This window comes from Pithys albifrons, chromosome 22 (assembly GCF_047495875.1).
Source record: "Pithys albifrons albifrons isolate INPA30051 chromosome 22, PitAlb_v1, whole genome shotgun sequence".
NCBI lineage: Eukaryota > Metazoa > Chordata > Aves > Passeriformes > Thamnophilidae > Pithys > Pithys albifrons.
The window spans coordinates 2,698,499-2,723,689 of NC_092479.1; the positions used below are offsets into that span (position 1 = coordinate 2,698,499).

Genomic DNA, 25,191 nt, shown 5'->3' on the forward strand with positions numbered 1-25,191 from the left:
AAGCATCTGGCTCCTGTTCCATGGGACACGGGGTCAGCCTGGGCCTTGGGACATGGAGGCTCCATGAGGATGTAGCTGTGGATGGCCAGGAGGAACCAGGAGACCTGTGCCCTCTTTGGCTTTTCCCAACCTCCCTGGTTGTGTTTGATCGGCTTGGAAATCCACAGGACATTCTATGAATTTAAATTATTATTATTTTTCCCTGTCTAAGGGAAGTGAGGAAGGAGGTGAAGGTGACTTTGTAGGCTGGGCTGGTTTTTGCTGATGTGGTTTTGGCTGCTAAACATGTGGATCTCTTTCCCCTCATTTATTGCCTGTAATCTCTTCAATCAAGGGCTGCCAAACACTCTGGGATGTTGGGCTGACAGCCCTTGCCATGGCTCTGTCCCTGCAGGTGACCTGTGCATCTCCGAGAGCGAGCGCAGGGTGGTTTCCAGGGAAGCCTGGGAGAAGCTCAAGCAATATTTCCCAAAAGCCCCCGAATTCCCAAATAACACGGAGTGCTGTTCCCAGTGCAAGGTATTTGCCAGATATTCCCCTGTGCTGACTGGTTGGATTTCTGGTTTCCCTTTTCCCACCAGGCTGTGCCCTGGTTTCCCTTTGTGGGAGTGGGAGCTGGGATGTCACTCACTGTTCCTGCAGCTCCTGGAGCGGGAAGGGGAGGAAAACGAAGCTCTGCATAAGATGATGGCCAGTGAGCAGAAGACTTCTCTCCAGAACCTGTTCCACGATAAATGCAGACCTTGCCTGGGTAGTTGGCCTCAGGTAGGGAAGGAGGGAGACCAGGGAATGCAGCTGGGCCTGGGGGAGGTTTTATTGGTTTTTATCCCTCTCCTTCCTAAAGAAACTGTGGCTGCCCCTTCCCTGAATGTGTTCCAGACCAGGTTGGATGAGGCTTGAAGCAACCTGGTCTAGTGGAAGGGTGGGGATCCTTAGGAACAACCTCCTGCCCAGTGTGTGCCAGCAAAGCTCACCCAGGTGCCCTGCTGGGGTGTGATTGCCCTGGATTAGATGTGCTGGCACAAAGCCCTGAAGAGCCATGGGAATGGCTCCTGTGCCAAGGGAGCTGTGGCTGGCCCAGAGTCAGTGAGATCCCAGGGACAGTGTTGCTGCTGGGGTTGTGTCTCTGCCTGGAAGGATGGAAATGGCACAGCTGTGCCGGTGGAAGTGGCTTTTCCACGGCTCTCCATCTGCCCTCCCAGGTTGGAAGATGCTGGAGCACACCTGAATTTTGCCCCACCATCAGCTTTGGCTGCTCCAGGTGTGCTCCAGCATCCTCCTGCATCCCAAGAGCTCAGGAGGAGCTCCCCAAAATGCTGACACTCATCAAAGAGCAGCGATGGCCATGCTGACCCTCTCCTGGTGGCTTCTCCAGGATTTTGGGGGATTTGAGGTGGCCCTAAAGGAATGGCCCAAGCTCTTGGCTCCAGTCCTTGGCTCCTGGGAGTCTCGTGGCACTGATTAAGGGATGACTCTCAGTCCTGCCAAGGTGCTTTGGCAGGTCTGTGCCTTGGTCCCTCCCTGCTCCAGCTGGGAATAAATATTGAGGCAACGTGGATCCATGGCTTGAAACCAGAGCTCCAAAAGGGTTTAAAAGGAGTTTCCTTTCTGCAGAACTGGAGAGTTTCAAGTCTTGTCAGTGGTGTTTTTGTATCTGGTTGGATTTCCTTTGGAGCTGAGTGGGTGTTGGAAAGCTGGAGCCCAACACTGTGGGTCAGAAAAAGGAGGGTCTCTCTACCCCCAAGGCTGAAGCCTCCTTTCCCTTTGGATTCTCTTTTCCTTTGGAATTTCCCAAGGGAGCCTGATAAAAGAGAGCTGAGGATCTTTCCCTCAAGCTTTTGGATCCAAAAGCTGTTTTGATCCAAAACAGTTAAGGTTTGAGGAGGAAAACAAGCAGAGTGGTTTGATCCAGAGATGAAGGGAAGATTAAAAAATAAATGTTGCTCAGGTGTGCTGAGCTCTCCTGCAGAAAGATAGAGCAAGCCTTAAATCCATGTTAGGGAAGGTGGTGAGGGTGTAGATGATCATGGAAGTGATTTTGTCACCCAGCTCTTGGGGTCTGGGTGGTTTCTTGTCCAGGAGCAAACAATTTAATGGTAAATGGGGAGAAAAAGACAGGATTTATCCCCAAAACGCTGCCTGGTTGGGTGCACAGCTGGGGTTTTATATCCCTGCTCCTGCCAGAAGGAAAAGCCTGTGGATTGGGATGTTGGAAGCAAATGAGGGAGGTCGGGGTGGCCTCACCCCACACCTACAGGGCTCCAGGGATTCACCTGCTCCCGACCTCGAGTACCCAGTGAGGGAAAACAGCACTTGGCTGCTCCAGGGAAATGCCCCTTTCCCGCTGGGAATTAAAGGTAATTGGATTGAGAGCTCGACTAACTTTGTAATAAACATGAGATTAGTAAAGTCAGTGCTTAGTACTTGATCCCAAATTATTTTCCTTGGCTTTCCCAGCGTGCTTGGATGGAGTTGTCATGGCAAAACCACGCCGAGGTCTCGGGGGGAGCGAGCGCTGCTGAAAAACCCTTTGCTGGGTTCATTAACCAGATCCCTTTTCCTTCTCTTTGCCCCCAGGAGACGGATGAGCTGTACATTGTTTCACAGTTCTTTGTAGAAGAATGGAGGAAATTTGTCAGGTAACATGGCTGGAGGGTTTGGGGCCTTTCATCTCATGTTTTGGGGGCTGGAGACAACATTTTCCTGAATCCCGGCGTGGTGGGTTCATGGAAACAAGGAAGGTGATTTTTGCAGGACTCCTGTTGGTTGTAGGACACTGAATTTCCTTGTTTACCATGTGTTAACCAGATGGTGGGATTAGCTGGTAACCTGATTAGTTTTTTCATCTGTCTGGAGCTGCATCCCAAAGGTCACCTCTCAGTGCTGTTTGCCCAGGCTGGAGGTGGAAATGTCCCCCGGACAGAGTCCTTGTGCAATGCAGAGGAACGCGGATCTGATTTCCTCAGCACGTGTAGTTGAAATGCCTTCTGTAAATAAGTCACCTGTGGTTTCTCCTTGGCTGCTGCAGAACTGGGGGGTTTTGGGAGATAACCTGATCCAGGTTCCCAAACCCCTTCCCTGTCACAGGAGGCCGACGCGCTGCAGCCCCGTGTCCTCCATAGCCAACAGTGCCCTGCTCTGCCCCCACGGGGGGCTCATGTTCACCTTCGCTTCCATGACCAAAGAAGACTCCAAACAGTGAGTTTCTTCCTTTCACATGTTTTCCCTTCACCAGGAACCTTGGGAGAACAATCCCAAAGGAATGTTCTTGCTGCTGAGCTGCAGCAAGACAAGAGCAAATCCTTTCCCTCAAACTAAATCAGCACCTCGGCTTTCTGAGCCACCTCAGCCTTCCTGCAAGGCAAGACCTAAATTGTCCAAGGATGCTGGGTCAGGAAAAAAGAGCTTCCTTCAGCTTGGGTGGTTCCTGACACTGAGCACCCTGGCCCTGCCCGGGGCACAGGCACATCCTGCCCCCTCACACTTGGCTTTCCGTGCGTGTCCCCCGGAGCGCTCCCTGCAGGGCTGCTCTCCATGCTCTGTGGCGCTGCTTCTGCAGTGATGCAGCACTGAAAGTAGGAAATCTTCCCCTCCTTCCCTCCTCCATCCCTCCCTGTGGCTCGGCGGGAGCACAGCAGCGTCACTAATCCCAGCCCGCCGCGCTCGCCCTCCCAGGCGGCTGCTTTGGGGTGGATTTCTTTTGTTAGGAGACTCAAAAGCCTAAAAGGGAGGGGTTTTTTGGGAGCTCAGGGCTTGGCTTTTCCATGTCATAAAGCACCTGCCTGTTCCTTTGCACAGTATAGCTCTGATATGGCCCAGTGAGTGGGAGAGGATCCAAAAGCTCTTCGTGGTGGATCACGTCATCAAGATCACGCGGATGCAGGGCCCTGATGCTGAGGGCACACACTACACCTCGGAGCCCCGTGAGTGCCTCCTGCTCCCTGGGCTCTGGGAAGGGCTCCTCTGGGGCAGAACATGAACTCTGAGGGGATTGGTGGTAAATGTGGAGCTTGGCAGATTCCCCACCTGGAGCTGTGTCCAGCTTGGAGGTTCCGAACTCAGGAAGGGCATGTTGCTGCTGGAGTGAGGGCAGGGGTGGCCATGGGGATGCTCTGAGGGCTGGAGTTGCTCTGGAGCCAAGCTGGGAGAGCTGGGGAGGTTCATCTGGACAGGAGAAGGCTCCACAGAGACCTGAGAGCCTCTTCCAGTGCCTAAAGGGGCTCCAGGAGAGCTGGAAAGGGACTTGGGACAAGGGATGGAGGGACAGGACACAGGGATTGGCTTCCCACTGCCAGAGGGCAGGAGTTGATGGGATATTGGGAAGGAATTCCTGGCTGGGAGGGTGAGCAGGCCCTGACACAGGATGCCCAGAGAAGCTGTGGTTGCCCCATCCCTGGAAGTGTCCAAGGCCAGGCTGGACAGGGCTTGGAGCAACCTGGGACAGTGGGAGGTGTCCCTGCCCATGGCAGGGATGAGCTTTAAGGTACTTTCCAAGCCAAACCATTCTGTGATTCGATGTGCCCTGCCCTGGTTTGGCAGTGAGGGGCACTGGGATGGAGTCTCTGAGGAGCTGGAGCAGTGAAATGTGTTTGTTCCCTCGGTGTCCCCCAGAGCTGTGCCCGGAGTGCCGGGAGGGGCTGCTGTGCCAGCAGCAGCGGGACCTGCGCGAGTACACCCAGGCCACGGTGTACGTGCACAAGGTGGTGGACAACAAAAAGGTAGGGACAGGCTCCCCCTGCCCTGCTCAGCCCAGCTCCAGGTGCCCAGGAATGCCTGAGGGACCTGCTGGTGGGGTCCCTGGTGGTGGTAAGGGCAGAAATGCCCCAGCTCTGCAGCTCCAGCAGCTTTGACAAAACCAGCAAATGGGAACGTTCTGGCTCTGAGAATTCGGTCTTCCTTTTGCCAAACCAAATCCTTTGTGTTTTCAGGGATGCTCCCAGCTGTTTTCTCTGTCTCAGCTGTGTTGCCAGGCTCTACCTGCTCTCCTCCCCCTCCAATATTTGTCATTTCCTTTCTTCTTGCTCAAGTGACATTTATTCCTGGATAAGCTCTTCCCCTCCGTGCTGGTGAGACACTGAACTCTGAGCTGGTTTTCAGGATCTCCTGAAGCTGTAAATTGTGTTTTTACTGATCTGAAGTGCCAGGATCAGCTCTAGAATTGGTTTTCCAGGTACCCAGTCTGGTTCTGCTGGAACTCAGGGCCTTTAAGAAGGGAGCCAAGGCTGGTGGGCACTCAGATGAGAACATTCCCTGAACTTTTGCAGGGTGGGGGTGGATTTTATTTGGCCTTTCATGGATTTCCACCTCCCTGCCAATCCCAAGGAGGCGCTGGAGCCCGGGGAACCGCGGGGAGCCGGAGCTGGCTGGGCTCCTGCCTGGCTGGTGAGACGTGGGGCAGCAGCACGTCTGGAGCCTCGGCCTCAGTGCCGAGCCTGGATCCGCCTTGGCTGCGGCGCAGGAAGGGGCTGGGGGTTGTGTTTCTCTGGCACTGGCCAGGGCTGTGCTCACACGTGGGGCTGGCAAAAAAACAGGGAGCTATTCTTTGTGGAGCAGCTGGAGCTGGGGAGAGGGGGCGAGAGTGCCCACGAGATCCCTCAGCAACAGGGCAGGGATGGGAAGCGGCAGGAATGCCAGCCAGGAGCACTGGGAGCCACTGTGCCCATCCTGCTGGGCAAAATCAGTTTGCCAGCCCCTCACCCCTTCTCCCCCTGGCACCTCCTTGGTGCTGCAAGAGGAAAGCCCCATGCAGATAAAATCATTGCAGGGTGGCACTGCTGGAATTCAGAGGGCTCTGGGGCATGTTTGGGAGTTGGGATTGCATCATTAATTGTAAATATATTGATGGAGAAGTGAACTCTCAGGCATCCAGGTCTCCTGGGCTCCTACAAACCCCAGCTCTGGCCACAGCATGGATGGGAATTCACATCCAGGCAAATCTCTGTCTCCTGGAGTGACTTCCACAGACCTGATCATCCCTTTTATTTATGCATTTGTGTAAATTATTTAGATTTCATTTACTTACACCCTCCAGCCCCATAAAGGATGGTTCTGAGTGCCCCTGCAGGGCTGGATAAGTGTCTTAATGTAGGGATAATACTCCTTTCTCCATGGTGAGGCTTTTGTAATACACTTGGATCAACCAGCTAATGGGAAAGGAATCAGGCCAGGCCCCGGGAGACTTTCCCTTTGCCTGGAGAGGAGGGCAGGAAGCACCTGCATGTCCATGGAGGGGGATTCCTGAGCCGAATCCCCCCGAGGTCCCACACAGCTGGGGAGAGTGGGGGAGCCTTTGCAGAACTCCTGGAGCAGCTCCTGGGGTTATTCCTGGGCTCTGCGGTTGGAGGGGGCACCCAGAGGTGCCCTGGAGCTGATTCCAGGCTGTGACAGTCCAGGTGGGTGTTCTTGGTCACAGAGAAGGTTTTTATGACTCCAGGTGATGAAGGACGCGGCTCCGGAGCTGAACGTGAGCAGCTCGGAGGCTGAAGAGGAAAGGGAGGAAAACAAGCCAGAGGGGGAGCAGGACCCCGATTTTAACCAGGTAGAGATGACAAATCCCAGCAGGTTCTTTGGTTTTTCCATCATCTTCTTGAGTCAGCATGATGGGATCACCTCCCTCCTCCTCTGTGTCCTGCTGGTGGGGGGAAAGTGTCTCAAATTGTCATTTAAATGGTCCAACCACACCAAGTGCTGGTTTTTGGAGATTAAACATGGATAGGGACTCACCTGCATGTGGAAATCTGCCCCACACTGGCATTTGGGCCAGGGCCTGAGGTTTGGAGGCAAATCCTTCCGTCTTCTCCACGCTTGCACGCTTCAGTTGGCTTTCCAAGGGGCTTTCCGTCTCTTCCCGCCTTCCCTCACATGACCAACCCACCCCAAACACCCTCTGGGATGTGGGAAGTCAGGTTTGTTCCCAAATAACTGGATCTCCTTGGGGTTTGCCTCCTGTCCAGGCCAATGGGGGCACAAAGCGCCAGAAGCTGTCCCAGCAGAGCTACATCACCTACCAAACCCAGGGAATCCGGAGGAGCACCCGGCACCGCAAGGTCCGAGGGGAGAAGGCGCTGCTGGTGTCGGCCAACCAGACCCTGAAGGAGCTGAAGATACAGGTGAGGGGGCAGTTCCTGTGGGAATGAGCAGGAGAACACAGAATTGGGAGCGGGGTGGAGGGGAAGGGCCTGGAATTCCATGTGTGGTCAGGTTGGAGTGGGAATTGTGTTGGGGTGAGAATTGGAGTAGGAATTGGGTTGGGGTGAGAATTGGAATGGGAATTAGGGTGGGAGTTGGAGTGGGAATTGTGTTGGGGTGAGAATCGGAGTGGGAATAAGGGTGGGAATTGGAGTGGGAATTGTGTGGGGGTAAGAATTGGAGTGGGAATCATGTTGGGGTGGGTTGTGTTGGAGTGGGAATTTGAGATTGTGTTGGAGTGGGAGTTGAGCTGGGAATTGGGTTGGGGTGGATTGGGTTGGGGTGGGTTGAGTTGAGGTGGCAGTTGGAGTGGATTGTGTTGAGGTGGGAATTGGAGTGGGAATTGTGTTGGGGTGGGTTGTGTTGCAGTGGGAATTCAAGATTGTGTTGGAGTGGGAGTTGAGGTGGGTTGTGCTGGGATGGGAATTGGGATGGGTTGGGTTTTGTTGGGATGGGGTGGGTTGGGGTGGGAATTGGGGTGGGCTGTGCTGGGAGGGGGTCACTCTGGGCACACCGCGGTGCCAGCCCCATGTTGGGCTGGGCAGGCTGTGGGCACACTGCAGTGCCAGCCCCATGTTGAGCTGGGCAGGCTGTGGGCAAACCGCGGTGCCAGCCCCATGTTGGGCTGTGCTGGGCAGGCTGTGGGCACACCGTGGTGCCAGCCCCATGTTGGGCTGTGCTGGGCTGGGCTGGGCAAGCTGTGGGCACACCACGGTGCCAGCCCCATGTTGGGCTGCGCAAGCTCTGGGCACACCGCGGTGCCAGCCCCATGTTGGGCTGTGCTGGGCAGGCTGTGGGCACACCGCAGTGCCAGCCCCATGTTGGGCTGTGCTGGGCAAGCTCTGGGCACACCGCGGTGCCAGCCCCATGTTGGGCTGTGCTGGGCAAGCTCTGGGCACACCACGGTGCCAGCCCCATGTTGGGCTGGGCTGGGCAAGCTGTGGGCACACCGCGGTGCCAGCCCCATGTTGAGCTGGGCAAGCTCTGGGCACACCGCGGTGCCAGCCCCATGTTGGGCTGTGCTGGGCAAGCTCTGGGCACACCACGGTGCCAGCCCCATGTTGGGCTGTGCTGGGCAAGCTCTGGGCACACCGCGGTGCCAGCCCCATGTTGAGCTGGGCAGGCTGTGGGCACACCGCAGTGCCAGCCCCATGTTGGGCTGGGCAGGCTGTGGGCACACTGCAGTGCCAGCCCCATGTTGGGCTGGGCAGGCTGTGGGCACACCACGGTGCCAGCCCCATGTTGGGCTGGGTAGGCTGTGGGCACACCGCAGTGCCAGCCCCATGTTGGGCTGGGCAGGCTGTGGGCACACTGCAGTGCCAGCCCCATGTTGGGCTGGGCTGGGCAGGCTGTGGGCACACCGCGGTGCCAGCCCCATGTTGGGCTGGGCTGGGCAGGCTGTGGGCACACTGCGGTGCCAGCCCCATGTTGGGCTGGGCTGGGCTGTGCTGGGCAGGCTGTGGGCACACCACGGTGCCAGCCCCATGTTGGGCTGGGCAGGCTGTGGGCACACCGCGGTGCCAGCCCCATGTTGGGCTGGGCTGGGCAGGCTGTGGGCACACCGCGGTGCCAGCCCCATGTTGGGCTGGGCTGGGCTGTGCTGGGCAGGCTGTGGGCACACCGCGGTGCCAGCCCCATGTTGGGCTGTGCTGGGCAGGCTGTGGGCACACCGCGGTGCCAGCCCCATGTTGGGCTGTGCTGGGCTGGGCTGGGCTGGGCTGGGCTGGGCTGGGCAGGCCATGGGCACACCGCGGTGCCAGCCCCATGTTGGGCTGTGCTGGGCAGGCTGTGGGCACACCGCGGTGCCGGCCCCATGTTGGGCTGTGCTGGGCAAGCTGTGGGCACACCGTGGTACCAGCCCCATGTTGGGCTGTGCTGGGCAGGCTGTGGGCACACCGCAGTGCCAGCCCCACACTCAGTGACCGTGCCCCCCCAGATCATGCACGCCTTCTCCGTGGCCCCCTTCGACCAGAACCTCTCCATGGACGGGAAGCTGCTGAGCGACGACACGGCCACGCTGGGCAGCCTGGGGGTCATCCCCGAGTCCGTCATCCTGCTCAAGGTCTGGAGGGCACAGCCAGGGCAGCCAGCCCAGAATTCCCCTGGGATTTGTGCAGCCAAAGGGACACGTGTGGTGGTGCCTGTGAAAATGGTGCTAAGCCCAAGGAGTTCCTCGTGGAGCCCCTTCTTGGAGGAGGAAAATCCTTAATTTTATTGATTTTGGTTTGGAGTGGGAAAATACCTGGTTTTGAGGAGGAAAATCCTTATTCTTTTGTTTTGGAAGAGAAAAATTCTCCTTTTTCGTTTTGGAGAAGGAAAATCTGTAATGTTTTCGGTTTGGAGGAGGAATATCCATTTTTTTTTGTTTGGAGAAGGAAAATCCTCATTTATTTTTGTTTTGTAAGAGGAAATCCCTTATTTTCCTCTTCAGTTTGGAGGAAGAAAATCCTTTTATGTTTGTTTGGTTTGGAGGAGGAAAATCCTTATTTTCTTTATTTTGGAGGGGCAAAACCCTTAATTTTTTTGTTTTGGAGAAGGAATATCCAGGTTTCTTTATTCTGGAGGGGGGAAATCCTCATTGGTTTTGTTTCATAGGAGGAATATCTCCTTTTATTTTTTTGGAGGAACACCCTTACTTTTCTTTCCCAGGGCCTTTATTGGCTGATTTTGCTGCTGAGCTCTGTAGGTCCCATCCCAAACTCCAGCCAGATTAGGGGTGAATCCTCCCCTCATGTTCCCAGAGTGTGGGCAGGACCCCCATTCATTCCCTCTGCCCTCCCAAGCAGGCCCATGGCCCGGTGGGTCCATGAGCTCCTGCCTTCCAGCATCCCAACATTCCCATGTTTTTTCCAGGCTGATGAGCCCATTGCAGATTACGCAGCGATGGACGATGTTATGCAAGGTCAGAGGGCAGGGGGAAGGCTTGGGGGGGGGTGGGAGGAGCATTGATGGCCAAGGATTTGGGTTGGAAAGGTGGAAAACGGGGATTGTGGCACTTCCTTGTCATCTGTGGAATATTCATTGCTCAGAACAACAACTGACACCTTCCTTTCCTTCCCTTCCCATCCCAGTTTGTCTGCCTGAAGAGGGATTTAAAGGTGAGTTTGGGTGACTCTCCCCCCTTACATCCCCCCCCAAATTCCAGCCCCATCCCGCTCCCTCCTCATCTCCTGCTGGTGTTTCATCCCCCCAGGGACTGGTTTACTTGGCCACTGATGGTTTTCCAAGAGGAGCAACCCGAAGGGAAGAGGATTTGTGTCATGGTAGGGCATTAAAAGCATCCAAAACAGAGGTGGAGGTGGGACTTTGTGACTCCTCCAGAAGGCAGAGAGACCCAGCGCGAGGCGTCTGCTCCCCCAAGAACCAATGCCTTATGTCAAAGCAGATTGCACTGAAGGACATCCTGCCTCAGGAGCACCTTCCTGGGTTTGTCTTAACAGAGAACAGGAAGGTTGGGAAGTTGAGCAGCCTTGGGGGTTTGGGGCCAGGGGTGTCCCCAGCCTGGCCCCGAGGGGTGTGGGCAGGTAGATCCAAACCATCCTGCTCCCTCCTCCTCTGCAGGATAATCCCACCTTTGATCCACTGTCAGCCCAGCATGGAAGTGCAGGAATAATTGGGGCTTTGGGAGGAATGTCTTGCAGACAAGGAACCTTCATTGATTTCACCCCAAATGGAAGTTGGGATCTGCCCCACAAACCCTTCCCGGGTTGGGAGCCGCCCCCTCTCTGCTTCCCTCTGCCCCTTCCGTGCCTTGGAGGATCCAGTAACTGCCTGGGCTCTGGAAACTGGGGTGGTTTGTCGGGATTTGGGGTATTTGGATGATTGTGGAGAACATTTTCCTCCAGGAGCTCTCAGACAGCCGGAGCCAGCGAGGGGTGCAGGTGGGAGGCGTGTTCCCTTGGGAAGAGGGTTCCCCCCACTTTATCCTCATTTTTCAGAAATGCACTAATTATTATTATGAATTTCTCCCCGTTAATAATGAGGAGGAAATACCCATTTCCAGACTGATCCACACCGGGCACTGCTGAGGGATCTCTGTCATGAAATTCCAGATTTCCTCTTCCTTTCCAGCCTTTTCCCTTGTTTCCATGGAAAAATATGATGTGGAGATCACATCAGTTTTATTTTGTCAAGGTTTGCAGGAATTTGGGGTGCAAGAAGAGGGTGGGGGGCACAAATCTCATCACCAAAGCCCCACTAGTTTTGATTTCTGATGGACTTTTCCCAAGGTTTTATCCGAAGAATTCCAGCTGCTCCTTGCCAGACCCCTCCTCCCTGACCATGCTGGGTTTGGGGGTGAAGGAGCAGCATTTGAGGGGCTCTAAAGCTCCTAAAACGTGGGGTTTGGGGGCAGTTTGGACCCGTGGATTTTTTCCCAAGGTACAGACATGAGGAATTCCATGTGCCGAAGCCGCAGGAGCTTTTTCTTCCCAGCCTGAAGCACTCGCTTGTGTACATATTCCTTGGAAATTCCATCTTTTCAAGTTGCTGTTCATTTTTTTAAATGTTATATATATAAAACACAACAAAACTCTCTTCCTTGAGCTCATCCTGTTGTGGGAGGGGCTGTCGGGGGGTGGCCGGGGCTGGGGCGGTTCCGGCAGCGCCGGATCCTCCGCAGGTTCCAGGTGTGAGCCCAGGGCCCGTTCCTGTTTTGTCTGTTATTTGCAAATATTATCGGATTAAAGTTGTCATTGGAGCCGTGGCAGCCTCGTTGCGGTGCAGACACGTGGGCTGGGGGGGTTATCCCACAAATCCTGCGCTGAGCCGGCCCAGGAAGGGCGGGGGGTGCTGGGGGTGGGATGGGAGCGAGTGGGATCCTGCTGGAGTGGGAATTCCGCCCCCACCCTGGCACCGGGAGTGGGTTTTATGGAGCTGGGGAGCTGGGCCTGTCTCATCCCAGCTGGGCATGTGCCCCCTGAGTTCCAGCCCCCCTTCCTTCCCTTCTGGAGCTGGCGCCACTTCCCCCCCCCGAGGGTCCCCGAGCCAGGGTGTCCCCCTGGGCGCTGGAGGGGAAGGTGGGTGCTGGATTGGGGGGTGTCAGTCATGTCCTGGGTGCTGAGGGGGGGAGGAGAGGGGATGTGGGGTGATGGGGGTACCGTGTGTGCCAGGGAGGGATGGGGGGATGCTCTGGGTGCCAGGGATGAGGGATTAAGGGTTGGGAGGGGTTGGGAAGGGGAGGTTATGGGTGAGTGGGGTCCCCTTAGTGCCAGGGAGGGACGGATGGGGTCCCCTGAGTGCCAGGGAGGCATTATGGACTGGAGGAGTTCCCTGGGTACCAGGGATGGATGGGGGGCACTCTGGGTATCAGAGATGGAGGGTTAAGGGCTGGGAGGTGTAACCTGGGTACCAGGGAGGGTTTAAGTGGGGTAACCTGGTACCAGTTATAGGGGGTTATGAGTGAGAAGGGGGGGCCCTGGGTACCAGGGAGGGGAGGTTATGGATGAGGGAGGAGGGTACCAGGGATGGAGAGAGGAGAGGGTAGGAGGACTTTGGGCACCAGGGATGGATATGGGGGTTCCCTGAGTACCAGGAATGGGGGACTATGGATGTGGGGGAAGCGGGGGGGGTATGAATGGGGGCTGCTCTGGGTCCCAGGAGGGATGTGGGGGGAGGCCCGCGAGCCGATCGGAGGGGTGTGCGGGTGATGGGCACAGCGGTACCCGAGTGCCAGCCACGGGCAGGGGGATGGAGACCCTTCCCGGTCTGCGCTGGGGAGGGAGGGGACACCCAGGCGGTGCCGGGGGGTGACATCAGGGACGGAGGGGGATCCCCAGTTCCGGATGCCGCTTCCCGGTTCCGGCGTCGTTTCCCCGGTGCCGGCGGTGCGTTGGCGGTGCCCGCGGCCGTTCCGCGGTGCGGTGCCCGGTTCCCGGTGCGGTGCCCGGTCCCGCCGCCCCCGGAGGGGCCGCCCCGCCCCGCCGCACGTGACGCTGCGCGGTGGCAGCGAGCGCCGGGGCCCCTCTCGGCTCCGCTCGGTACCGGCCCCGCTCCGGGACCGCCCCGGCCCCGCCGCCCCCGGTAAGTGCCGCCCCGCGGGCACCGAACACGGGGGTCCCTCCGGAGACACCCCACTCGGGGTGTCCCTCCATCCCCGACGCAGCCCCGGGGGGTCCGTCCGCCGGTGACCTTCAGTGCCGCCGGTACCGGGGAGGGGATGGCCGGGGGATGCTCCTGGCCTGGGGGGACGAGCCCCGGTCTGGGGAGGGGGCGGGAGGGAGGAGCCCCCCATTAACCCGCCAGCCTGTGCCCCCCAGCATCTCTCCAGAATTACACCCTGCTACCTTCCCCCCCCCCCCAAATCCGCACCCCCCCGGATACCCCAAAACTACCCCACCTCCTGTCCCCCAGCTTTGTCTCCCCCTATCCCAGTCTGCCCAGTCTGCCTCCCATTTCCACCCCCAAACCCAGCCTGTGCCCCCCCAGCCTGGCGACACATTTAGGGCACCCCCCCCAGTGCTGCCCCCCACCCTCCCCGGGACTGCCCCCCAGCCCGGGTGCTCGAGGGGGGGCTCAACGATAGGGGAGCCCCCCAGGACCCCCAGCGCGGCGGGGTCACGCTGCGGGCCCGGGGGTGCCACGGGGACGGGGCGCGTTGGCACGAGGGTCGTGTTTGCACGGGGACGGGTGGCAGTGTCGCATTGGCAGCGGAGTGGCCCCGGCACGGGGACAGCGGGGCCGGCGCGGGGCGGGTCACACCTGGCCGGGGCTGTGCCGGGGCTGTTTGCACAGGGCTGGGCACACCTGCCCCGGGGCCGCGGCTGCACCACGGGCGGGTCTGTGCAAGGACGGGGCTGCTCTGCGCCCCTTGCGCGGGGACGGGGACATTGGCACGAGGGTCCCTTTGGCACCGGGGACGCGCTCACCCGTCATTGTGTTTGCGCGGGCCCGGGGCGCGTTTGCAGCAGGGCTGTGTTTGCACCAGTGTCGCGTGTGCACGAGGACAGTGGCATCATCTGCGCGGGGATGGTGACACTGGCACGGGCATGGTGACATTTGCACGGAGACGGTGACATTTGCACAGGGCTGGTGACACTTGCATGGTGGCCCTGTCCCCACCCTGGCGTGTCGCCGGGGAGCTGCCTGTCCCCTCCCCGGGTGCCAGCCCCCCACTTCTCCCCACCTGGAGCTGGTGCCAGCCCATGGCACGGGGATGGTGACACTTTGGTGAGGTCGGTGACACTTTGACAAGATCAGTGACGCTGGCACGGAGATGGTGACACTTGCACGGGGTGACGCTTTGACAGGGATAGTGACATTGGCGTGGGCATGGTCACACTGGCACGGGATTGGTGGCACTTGCACGGGGATGGTGACACCAGCATGGGAGTGGTGACAGTGGCATGGGGATGGTTACACTGGCATGGGGTTGGTGACACTGTTATGGGGATGGCGACGCTGACGTGGGGTCTACTTTGACGTGGAGGTCGGTGACAGTGGCAAAGGGATGGTGACAGTGGCACGGGGTCGGTGACACTTTCACGGGGATGATGACACTGGCACAGGGGTGATGACACTGGCACAGGGTTGGTGACACTGGCACGGAGTCTGTGACACTTTCACGGGGCTGATGACACTGGCACAGGGTCGGTGACACTGACACGGGGTCTGTGACACTTTCATGGGGATGATGACACTGGCAGAGGGTCAGTGACACTCCCGGGGCCGGTGCCACTGCCGGGGCCGGTGCCAGTGGCCCGGGCCGGTCGCGGTGCCCGGCGCTGTCCGTGGTGCTGCCCCACGCGGCGCCGCCTCCCGCCGGCAGAGGGCGCCCCTCGGGGCGGGGGGTGGGTGCGATGAGTTGCGGGGTCTCAGCGGGCAGATCCCCCCGCGCGGTGACCCCACCCCGCCGCCCCCGCCGCCCCCGCCCCGCTGCCCTCGCTCGGCTCCGGGGAACACCTGCCCGGGCGTCCCGGCGAGGGGCTGTGGGGGAGCTCTCCTCTCTCCCAGGACGCGCCATGGGCCCCCCTGGACCCCCTCACACCACCTAGACGTGTCTCCGGCCAGCACCACCACCCCACCCCCAGGTAAGCGCCCATGGGTGCCCCCCACCCAGGGGTGTCTGTCCCCAGTGGGGTGATGGGGACCCACAGCCCCCGTCTCCACAGGGCAGCAGGATGGCCCAGCAGCGCCACGCCGTCCCCCCGCCACTCAAGGCAAGTGTCAATGGGGTGGGGGGCACCCAACCAGCACCCACGGGTGCCAGCATGGCCACCACCCACCCCAGCACCCCAGGGTGCCACCATGGCCATCACTCACCTGTTGTCTTGCAGACAGAGGAGGACTACATCCCCTACCCCAGCGTGCACGAGGTAGGGCACCCACCCCCTGCAGGGATGGGTGTGAGGGCAGGGCGGGTGGGTCGGTGGGTGGGTGGGTGCTGGAGCACCCACCGTGGCTGTGGGTGCAGGTGCTGGGCCGGGAGGGGCCGTTCCCCCTCATCCTCCTGCCGCAGTTTGGGGGTTACTGGATCGAGGGCACCAACCACCAGCTGAGCGGCGCCCCCGAGTCGCCCCCCACGTCGGCCCCCGGCACACGGGCAAGGCTGGAGGGCAACCACACGGCCAAGATCTACCGCAAGCACTTCCTGGGCAAGGTGAGGCCTCGGGGTGCTGCAGGTGTGGGGCCTGGGTGTGTGACCCCACAGGTATGGATGGGCAGGGGGGTCACAGAGACCTCATACACGTGGGTGCTTGTGCATGTGGGTGCTCATGGACATGGATGGGGTATCTGTGGGTGTGGCAGCCCAAGGACATGGGTGCTCATGGACATGGGTGGGGATATCTGTGGGTATCTGTGGGTGTGGCAGCCCTGGGACATGGGTGCTCATGGACATGGGTGCCCCATGACAAGGGTGCTCGGGGTGGATGGGTTCTCCATAGGTATGGAAGGACATGGGCATGGACACCTCATAAGCAGAGGTGCTCTTGCATGTGGGTGCTCATGGACGTGGGTGCTCATGGACACGGGTGCTCATAGAGGTGGGAGGCTCATTGCACATGAGCTCCATAGGTGGTGTCTGTGGGTACAGGTGCTCATGGGCATTGGGTGCTGAGGGACTTGGGGTGCTCATGGACATGGGTGCTCCATGGGACAGGTGCTTATGGATGATGGTGTTCAGGAATGATGGTGCCTGTGGATATGGGTGCTCATGGATATGGGTGCTGGTGGATATGGATGCTCATAGACATGGGTGCTCATGGATGAGGGTGCCCATGGATATGGGTGCTGGTGGATGAGGATGCCCATGGATATGGGTGCCCATGGATGTGGGTGCTGGTGGGTCATGATGCCCATGGATATGGGTGCCCATGGATATGGGTGCCCCATGTATATGGGTGCTCATGGATGTGGGTGCTCATGAATGAGGGTGCCCATGGATATGGGTGCCCATGGATGTGGGTGCTGGTGGTTGAGGATGCCCATGGATGTGGGTGCTGGTGGGTGACGATGCCCATGGATATGGGTGCCCATGGATATGGGTGCCCCATGTATATGGGTGCTCATGGATGTGGGTGCTCATGAATGAGGGTGCCCATGGATATGGGTGTCCATGGATGTGGGCGCTGGTGGATGACTGTTCCCGTGGATATGGGTGCCTCATGTATATGGGTGCCCATGGATGTGGGTGCCCATGGGTGTGGGCGCCCATGGATGCGGGCACTGGTGGATGACGGTGCTCACGGACTCGGGTGCCCCCCATCTCGGGTGCCCCCCACCCCGGGCGCCCCCCAGGAGCCCCCGCTGGCACAGCCACAGCTGCTCGGCCCCTCCCACAGGAGCACTTCAACTACTACTCCCTGGACCCGGCGCTGGGCCACCTCGTCTTCTCCCTCAAGTACGACGAGCAGGAGCAGCTCCACCTGCTGCTGCGGTGAGTGGGGTCGGGGGCACCCATGGGTGCCACCTGGGCCAAGGCTCCCCTGACCCCCTGCTCGCCCCGCAGCACCCGCACCCGCACCCTGCACGACGTGGTGCCCATCTCCTGCCTGGCCGAGTTCCCCAACGTGGTGCAGATGGCCAAGGTGGGTGTGACCCCCACATCAACACCCCTGGGTGCCCCTGAAGTACCCCTGGCAGCACCCACGGGTACCCCCAGCCCCTCATGGCATCGCCTCCCCTTCCCACAGCTGGTGTGTGAGGACGTCAACGTGGATCGGTTCTACCCCGTGCTCTATCCCAAGGTGAAGGGGGTGTGGGGAGGGGGGCGCGTGGGCACCCATGGGTGCCCCCCCCAACCTCGGCCCCCTCCCACCCCACAGGCGTCCCGCCTCATCCTCGCCTTCGACGAGCACGTGCTCAGCAACCACTTCAAATTTGGGGTTATCTACCAAAAACTGGGGCAGGTATGGGGGGGCGGGGTGGGGGGAGGGGGTCAGGGTGGGAGGGGGTGCCCCGGGTGGGTGCTGGCACCCATCCCCACCCCCCACAGACCTCGGAGGAGGAGCTTTTCGGCACCACGGAGGAGAGCCCGGCCTTCACTGAATTCCTGGACGTCCTGGGCCAGCGGGTGCAGCTGCGGGACTTCAAGGGGTGGGTGATGGGGTGCTGGGGGGTCCGGGGGGCACCCACGGGCAGGAGGCTGAGGGTGCCCCTTCCCACCCACCCACCCACCCAGGTTCCGGGGGGGGCTGGATGTGACCCACGGGCAGACGGGCAGCGAGTCCGTCTATTGCCACTTCCGTGACAAGGAGATCATGTTCCACGTGTCCACCAAACTGCCCTACACCGAGGGGGACGCCCAGCAGGTGGGCACCCAGAGGTGCTGGGGGGATCTGGGGGGAGGCAGGGGCTCCTGGGACACCCATGGGTGCCTGGGGGCAAGAGGGGGGCAAGGGTAGGGGGGAACACATGGATGCTTGAGAGGGACGGGGTGGGGGATGTAGGTGGTCCTGGGGCACCCTCATGGGGTGGAAGGGCTGGTGGGGCATCTGTGGGTGCTGGGAGGGTGTCTGTGGGGGCAGAACCTCCTGGGGCACCCATGGGTGGGAGGGGAGAGTGGAAGAGAGAGAACACATGGGTGCTAGGGAGCATGGGGGTGTAGGTGGTCCTGGGGCACCCTCATGGGGCAGAAGGGCTGGTGGGACATCTCTGGGGGGCTTTGGAGGTGTCTGTGGAGGGCAGGGGCTCCTGGGGCACCCATGGGTGCTGGGGGTGTGTCTACAGGTTGTAAAAGCTCCTGGGTCGCTCACAGGTGCTGGGGGGGCATTTGTGAGGCACATGGGCTAGCAGCACACCCCATGGCTGTTGGGGGTGTCTGTGGAGTGCAGGGCACTCCTGGGGCACCCATGGGTGCTGGGGCAGGGGGAGTTTATGGGATATAAAACTCCAGAGGCAACCATGGGTGCTGGGGGGCATCTATGGGGCCCAGGAGCAGGAGGGGCACCCACAGGTGCTGATGGACATCTATGGGATGCAGAGGGCTGGTAAGGCACCCATGGGTGTCAGGGGGGAAATATGGGACACAGGGGGCTGGTGGAGCACCCATAAGTGCTGGGGGGCATCTATGGGATGTAGGAGCTTCCATTCCCTTTGGCCCCCCTGGCGAGACCACCCTCTGTCCCTCATACCCTGCTGTGCCCCCCATGCCCCCCGTGTGTCCTCCGTGTGCCCCCCTGTGCCCCTCCGTGCCCCCCCTGTCCCCGCAGCTGCAGCGGAAGCGCCACATCGGGAACGACATCGTGGCCATCGTCTTCCAGGACGAGAACACGCCGTTCGTGCCCGACATGATCGCCTCCAACTTCCTCCACGCCTTCGTGGTGGTGCAGCTGGAGCAGGGCGGCCCCCAGGGCACCCTCTACAAGGTACCCCCAGTGCCCCAGTGCCCCCCGTGCCCGTGGGGGGCTCGCGGGGTGTCCTGTCACCCCCCCACCCGCCGCAGGTCTCGGTCACCGCCCGTGACGACGTGCCCTTCTTCGGGCCCCCACTGCCCGACCCTGCCGTCTTCAGGAAGGTGAGTGCCCGTGGGCACTGCCAGGAGGGCCGCGGGGACACCCACCCACCCACGCACCCACCCACCCACCCAGAGCCCCCCTCGCCCCGCAGGGCCCCGAATTCCAGGAGTTCCTGCTGACGAAGCTCATCAATGCCGAGTACGCCTGTTACCGGGCAGAGAAGTTCGCCAAGCTGGAGGTGTGGGCATGGGGGGCGCCCAGACATATGGGGTGGGCACGGGGGTCTGTGGGGCACCCAGGAGGCTGAGGGGCACCCGGGGGTGTGGGATGGACGTGGGGGGCTCGGGGGCACCCGGGGGCGTGGGATGGGCACGGGGTCTGAGGGACACCCAGGGGGCTGGGGGGCACCTGGGGGTGTGGGATGGGCACGCGGGGCTTGGGGGCACCCGGGGGTGTGGGATGGGCGTGGGGGCCTCGGGGGCATCCGGGGCGTGAGATGGGCACGGGGGGCTGAGGGGCACCCAGGGGCATTCCAGCTGCAGGGGGGCTGGTAGAGCCGTGGGGCACAACATGGGGCTGTGGGTACTGTGGGTGCTGCCGTGTCCGTGGGCCCCACCGTGGGACCTGGACACGCCGTGGGAGCTGCTCGTGGGTGGGCAGGGGGTGGGTACTGTGGGTCCCCGTGTGGGTGCGTGGGCAGGGGTACCGTGGGGGGGTCTCGTGGGGGCAGCGATGGGGGGGAGGGGGTGCCCAGAGCGGTCTCGCGTGGGTGCAGCAGTGCAGGGGATGGGGGGGGGGTGTGGTGGTCTCGCGTGGGTGGCAGCGGTTTGGGAGGGGGTGCGGGGGTTGGTTTCGCATGTGTGCAGAGGTGCGGGGGGTGTGGTGGTCCCTCGGGGGTGGCAGCTGCGTGGTGGGTGGTCTCTCACGCGGGTGCAGCGGTGCGGGGTGCGTGGGTGGGTGTCTTGCGTGGTACAGCAATGCGGGCGGTGGGGGGGTGCGAGGTTGGTCTTGCGTGGGGGAAGCTGTGCCAGAGGGGCTGGTGTGGGGTTGGTGGGCACAGCCCTGCGGGGGGGTGTGTGTGGGTGCGTGGTCGGGTCCCGCGTGGCTCAGCCCTGCGGGGTGTGTGTGTGGGTGCGGGGTCGGGTCCCGCGTGGCTCAGCCCTGCGGAGGGGTGTGTGTGGGTGCAGGGTCGGGTCCCGCGTGGCTCAGCCCTGCGGGGGGTGTGTGCGGTGCAGGGTCGGGTCTCACGTGGCTCAGCCCTGCGGGGGGTGTGTGCGGTGCAGGGTCGGGTCTCACGTGGCTCAGCCCTGCGGGGTGGGTGTGTGGGTGCGGGGTCGGGTCCCGCGTGGCTCAGCCCTGCGGGGGGTGTGTGTGGGTTCGGGGCGGTGGTCCCGCGTGGCTCAGCCCTGCGGGGGTGTGTGTGTGGGTGCGTGGTCGGGTCCCGCGTGGCACAGCCCTGCGGGGGGTGTGTGTGGGTGCGGGGTCGGGTCCCGCGTGGCTCAGCCCTGCGGCGGGTGGGGTGTGGGTTCGGGGCGGTGGTCCCGCGTGGCTCAGCCCTGCGGGGGGGTGTGTGTGGGTGCGGGGTCGGGCCCCGCGTGGCACAGCCCTGCGGCGGGGGGGGGTGTGGGTTCGGGGCGGTGGTCCCGCGTGGCACAGCCCTGCGGCGGGGGGGTGTGGGTTCGGGGCGGTGGTCCCGCGTGGCGCAGCCCTGCGGGTTGGTGGCAGGAGCGGACACGGGCGGCGCTGCTGGAGACGCTGCACGAGGAGCTGCAGACGCGCAGCCAGGCCATGCTGGGTCTCGGCCCCGACGACGAGCGCCCCGACAACGGCGCGGCCGCCCCGGGATTCTTCGAGTCCTTCAAGGTGGGGCACGGGGGGTTCCGCTGCCCCACCCGGCACTGCGGGGACTCTGCCCCTTCTTGGGGGCCGCTGGGCCGGGGCCTCCCGAGCCCCACCTTGTTCCCAAACCCCCCCCCCTCGGACCCCCGACCGCGCCCTCGGCGCCGCCGGCCGAGCCCCACCCCCTCCCCTGTGACCACGCCCCTTCGTAATGGCCACGCCCATCCTCAGGGGCCACGCCCCTCGCCCAGCAGGGAGGGTCTTGCTCGCGAGCCCCGCCCATGTACCCACAAGCCACGCCTCCCCAAAACAGACTCCGCCCTGCTTTAAGCCCCGCCCATTCTCTCTGCCCCGCCCCCTCCCGCAGGTCCATTCATAGAGCGGCCCCGCCCCTCCCATTGGCTCCACCCCCCGGTGCCTCCCTGGGACTCATTGCCAACCCCTAGTGACCTTCCTGGTGCCCATTGTCCCCCCGGTGTCACCCCCGTGTCCCCTCGGTGCCCACTGCCCCCCCCGGTTGCCCATTGTCCCCCTGGTGCCCCCCCGCAGTCTCTCCTGTACCCATTGCTCCCCTCAGTACAACCCCGGTGCCTACTCGGTGCCGACTGCCCCCCGCGGTGTCTCCCGGGTGTCCCCTCGGTGCCCGGTGCCCACCCCGGTGTCCCCCCGGTGCCCATTGCCCCCTCTGATGTCCCCCGGTGTCCCCCCGGTGCCCACTGCCCCCCTCCGGTGTCCTCCCGCAGTCCCCCCGCTGCCCACTGCCCCCCTCCGGTGTCCCCCCGCAGTCCCCCCGCTGCCCACTGCCCCCCTCCGGTGTTCCCCCGGTGTCCCCCCGGTGCCCACTGCCCCCCCGCAGTCCCCCCGTTGTGCCCCCGGTGGGTGACGCGGTGTCCCCCGCAGTCGCTGTTGGTGCCCGGGAGCCGCCGGGGACGCCGCGGCAGCGCCATCGGGCTGGGCTCGGTGGAAGAGGTGGGTACCCCCGGTGCGTGTCCCCCTGCGGTGTCCCCCCGCCCTCCCCGGTGTCCCCCCGGTAACGGCGCCCCGCAGGCGCTGCTGGTGCCCGGGAAGAGCCCATCCCGGCGGCGGCCCGGCCCGCTCGGCTCCCGTCGCTCCAGCGCCATCGGCATCGAGAGCATCCAGGAGGCACCGGCCGGCAGGTGAGCGCCGGCCCCGCTCGGGGCTGGCACCCCGCGGTGTCCCCTCCCGGTGTCCCCTCTCGCTGTCCCCTCCCGGTGTCCCCTCCCACTGTCACCTCCTGGTGTCCCCTCCCGGTGTCCCCTCCCTGTCACCTCGCTGTCATCCCCCGGTGTCCCCTCGCTGTCACCTCCCGGTGTCCCCTCCCTGGCACCCCGCGGTGTCCCCTCCCACTGTCACCCCCCGGTGTCCCCTCCCTCTGTCACCCCCCGGTGTCCCCTCCCGCTGTCACCTCCCGCTGGCACCCCGCGGTGTCCCCTCCCTCTGTCACCTCCCGCTGGCACCCCCCGGTGTCCCCTCCCGCTGTCACCTCCCAGTGGCACCTCCCGCTGGCACCCCCCGGTGTCCGCTCGCTGGCACCCCCCGATGTCCCCTCCTGTCCCCTCACCGCCGCCGCTCCCCGCAGGGACGGCCCCGCCGCCCCCGAGGGCTCCGGCTCCACTCACAGCTCCCCCGAGAGCCGCCGGCACCACGACAGGTCCCGCAGCTGGCACCGGGACGGGCGACACGAGGACGGGAGGGGTGGCACTGGGGTGGGAGGACGTGGGGACTGGAAGGCTCTGGGGTGGTGTGGGAAGGGAGCAGGGTGGCAACGGGATGGGGTGGCACCGAGACCAGGTGAGATGGGGACAGGGGGATAACAGGGTGACACGGGGACTGGGGGGCACTGGGATGGGGCAGCAGAAGAACAGGGTGGCACTGGGGCATGGTGGCACTGGGATGGGGTGACATGGGACACAGGGAATGGGTACACTGTGATGGGCAGTGCAAGAACAAGGGGCACTGGGGTGACATTGGGGTGACACAGGTGCTGGAGGGCACTGAGAGGACTGAGAGACAGAGTGACACAAGGATGGGGTGGCACTGGGATGGGATGGCACCAGGATGACACAGGGACTGGGAGATACTGGGATGGTGCAGCACAGGGATACAGGGGGCCAGGGTGACACTGGGATGAGGTGGCACAGAGACAGGGTGACTTAGGGACTGGAGGGCACTGAGATGGACAAGGTGGCACCAGGATGGCACAGGACAATATAGGGACAGGACACCAGAGGGATGGAGTGTCCCAGGGACAGGGTCACCCAGCAGCCAAGTGGCACAGGACCTATATGGCAAAGGGACAAGGTGTCAGGGGGCTGTGGGGTGGGGTGACACGTGGGTGGCTTGGGCACAGGGTGGCATGGAGGTGGGGTGGCACAGGGACACATGGCACAGGTTGGTGTGATGACAAGGGACATGGGGCAGGATTGCATGGGTCTGGGACATCCCAGGGGTGGGACATCCCAGGAATGGGGTGGCATGGGGATTGGGTGACATGGGGATAGCACAAGAATGGGACACCACAGGGACAGGGTGGCACGGGGATGGGACACCTGAGGGATGGAATGGTGTGGGGACAGAGTGCCCAGGGAGGGGACAGCCCAGGGACAGGGTGGCACGGGGATGGGACACCTGAGGGATGGAATGGTGTGGGGACAGAGTGCCCAGGGAGGGGACAGCCCAGGGACAGGGTGGCACGGGGATGGGACACCTGAGGGATGGAATGGTGTGGGGACAGAGTGCCCAGGGAGGGGACAGCCCAGGGACAGGGTGGCACGGGGATGCAGTGTGCTGGGACAGGGTGGCGTGGGGACAGGGTGTCGCGGCAGGCCACGGCAGCGACCACAGGGCGTGGTGCCAGCCTGTTGTGGCCTTGGGGACTGTCCCCGGGCTTGGGAACCGTCCCTGGCAGGGCCGAGAAGCCGGAGCCGCCGGATTTCTCCCGCTCCTCCTCCAGCGCCAGCAGCTTCGGCAGCGCCGCCGAGGAGCCTGAGCAGGGCCGGGTACGGGGTGCCCGGGTGGGGGGTGGGTGCTGGGGGGGCTGGGGGTGGGCAGCACCCCTGTGACCCCCCTGCACCTACAGGAGAGCCGCTCGCCCTCGGGGACCCACCGCAACGCCTTCCCTGACACCCCGTGGCCGGATGACCCCCCTGGTACCCCCACAGGTACCCCCCCGTAGCCCCTCACCAGGGCGTTGGTCCCCGCGGGGCTGGGGGTGCCCCCCGGGCTGGGGGTGCCCCTCGGGGCTCGGGGTGCCCCTCGGGGTGCTCAGGGGCCCCCCTTTTCCCCCAGGCCGCCGCCCCCCCGACTCCCCTTGCCCCGAGATCAAAATCCAGCTGGAGCAGCCCCCCCATAACCCGGTGAGGCTGTGCCCCCTCCCCCCCCCCGGTGCACCCCAGAATGGGGGTGGCCACATTGGGGGGTCCCCACTGATGACCCTCCCACAGGGCTCATAGTCACCCCCCCACCCGCGGGGGGGGTCACCGCTTCGCCGCCCCCCGTGTGCCACCCCCGTGCCAGGAGCTGAAGCCATCGTCCCCTGGGCAGGATTCGGGGGGACACCCCGAGAAACGGGAGTGTCCCCCGCTCCAGACAATCTCTGTCACCCCAAATACCCCTCGAGGGGGGTGATGGACCACGAAGGGCCCCCCCCTCTGCCATGACCCCAAACTGACGAGCGGGTCCGACCCCCGCATCGCCCCCTCCCTAAAAAAGAAATGGGGGGCTCAAATCCAGGGTAACCCCGCGAGGGGCTCCCCCTCCCCCCTTTATAAGGGAAAGAAGCTCCGGAAGGGTCGGAGGCTGGAACTGGGGGGAGGGGAGGATTATTTTTTCACACCCCTCAAATCGTGTTTGTGTTTCCCGTGAGTCCTGTATAAAATAAAGGTTTATTTATCGCTACAGTGGTTGGTCCCCAATATCTGAGAGGGGTGTCCCTAAAACCCCAAACATCAGTGGGAGCTGTAAAAACACCCCCAAATTCACCAATTTTTTTTGGGGGGAGGGGGTCATTTAAACCAAATGTTGAGGTTTCCCAGGAGCCACGCCGAGCAAAGCCTTTTTTTGGTGCTTCCTATTTTTGGGGGGCTGCGGGTACCCCGAAATACGGCGGGCGATGCCCTGACCCACCCCAACCAAAGCCTGGCTTGGCTCCCGCGGTCAGCCCGGCGTCGGGAGCGGCGTTTGGCCACGGCGCGGGTGGGCAGGGGCGTCCTGCCAACCCCGGCCAAGGGCACGCGGCTCCCGCCCCGAA

General features: G+C 62.4%; 2 protein-coding genes across 6 annotated transcripts in view; both read left to right on the plus strand.

Annotated features, from left to right (window-relative positions):
• Positions 1–11,887, plus strand: part of USP48 (ubiquitin specific peptidase 48) — a 36,652-nt gene extending 24,765 nt beyond the window's left edge. For 2 of the 5 annotated variants that reach the window (XM_071575501.1, XM_071575505.1), the window contains 12 exons: positions 335–519; positions 643–765; positions 2,578–2,639; positions 3,088–3,198; positions 3,799–3,923; positions 4,612–4,718; positions 6,434–6,538; positions 6,954–7,109; positions 9,125–9,250; positions 10,042–10,090; positions 10,260–10,286; positions 10,382–11,887. In XM_071575501.1, coding sequence (XP_071431602.1) covers positions 335–519; positions 643–765; positions 2,578–2,639; positions 3,088–3,198; positions 3,799–3,923; positions 4,612–4,718; positions 6,434–6,538; positions 6,954–7,109; positions 9,125–9,250; positions 10,042–10,090; positions 10,260–10,286; positions 10,382–10,404 — 1,199 coding nt within the window. In that variant the 3' untranslated portion in view covers positions 10,405–11,887. The remainder of the gene's footprint in view (positions 1–334; positions 520–642; positions 766–2,577; positions 2,640–3,087; positions 3,199–3,798; positions 3,924–4,611; positions 4,719–6,433; positions 6,539–6,953; positions 7,110–9,124; positions 9,251–10,041; positions 10,091–10,259; positions 10,287–10,381) is intronic. The other 3 variants (XM_071575503.1, XM_071575506.1, XM_071575504.1) reach the window with 3 other exon arrangements.
• Positions 11,888–17,050: 5,163 nt separating this feature from the next.
• Positions 17,051–24,478, plus strand: RAP1GAP (RAP1 GTPase activating protein). Its single transcript, XM_071575461.1, has 17 exons — positions 17,051–17,062; positions 17,135–17,213; positions 17,319–17,372; positions 17,451–17,534; positions 17,621–17,721; positions 17,807–17,936; positions 18,837–18,992; positions 19,070–19,141; positions 19,234–19,320; positions 20,808–20,945; positions 21,822–21,890; positions 21,969–22,078; positions 22,522–22,593; positions 23,851–23,941; positions 24,022–24,103; positions 24,231–24,298; positions 24,386–24,478. Exons 2-17 carry the CDS (start codon positions 17,205–17,207, stop codon positions 24,392–24,394), a joined length of 1,332 nt encoding a protein of 443 aa, XP_071431562.1. The 5' UTR covers positions 17,051–17,062; positions 17,135–17,204; the 3' UTR covers positions 24,395–24,478.
• Positions 24,479–25,191: the final 713 nt, after the last annotated feature.

Bases quoted from the DNA above. Each gene is read 5' to 3' on its own strand.
- RAP1GAP (XM_071575461.1), top strand. The intron at 20,946-21,821 runs GTGGGGCACGGG...TGTCCCCCGCAG, and splicing joins GATTCTTCGAGTCCTTCAAG to TCGCTGTTGGTGCCCGGGAG. The intron at 21,891-21,968 runs GTGGGTACCCCC...GGCGCCCCGCAG, and splicing joins GGCTGGGCTCGGTGGAAGAG to GCGCTGCTGGTGCCCGGGAA.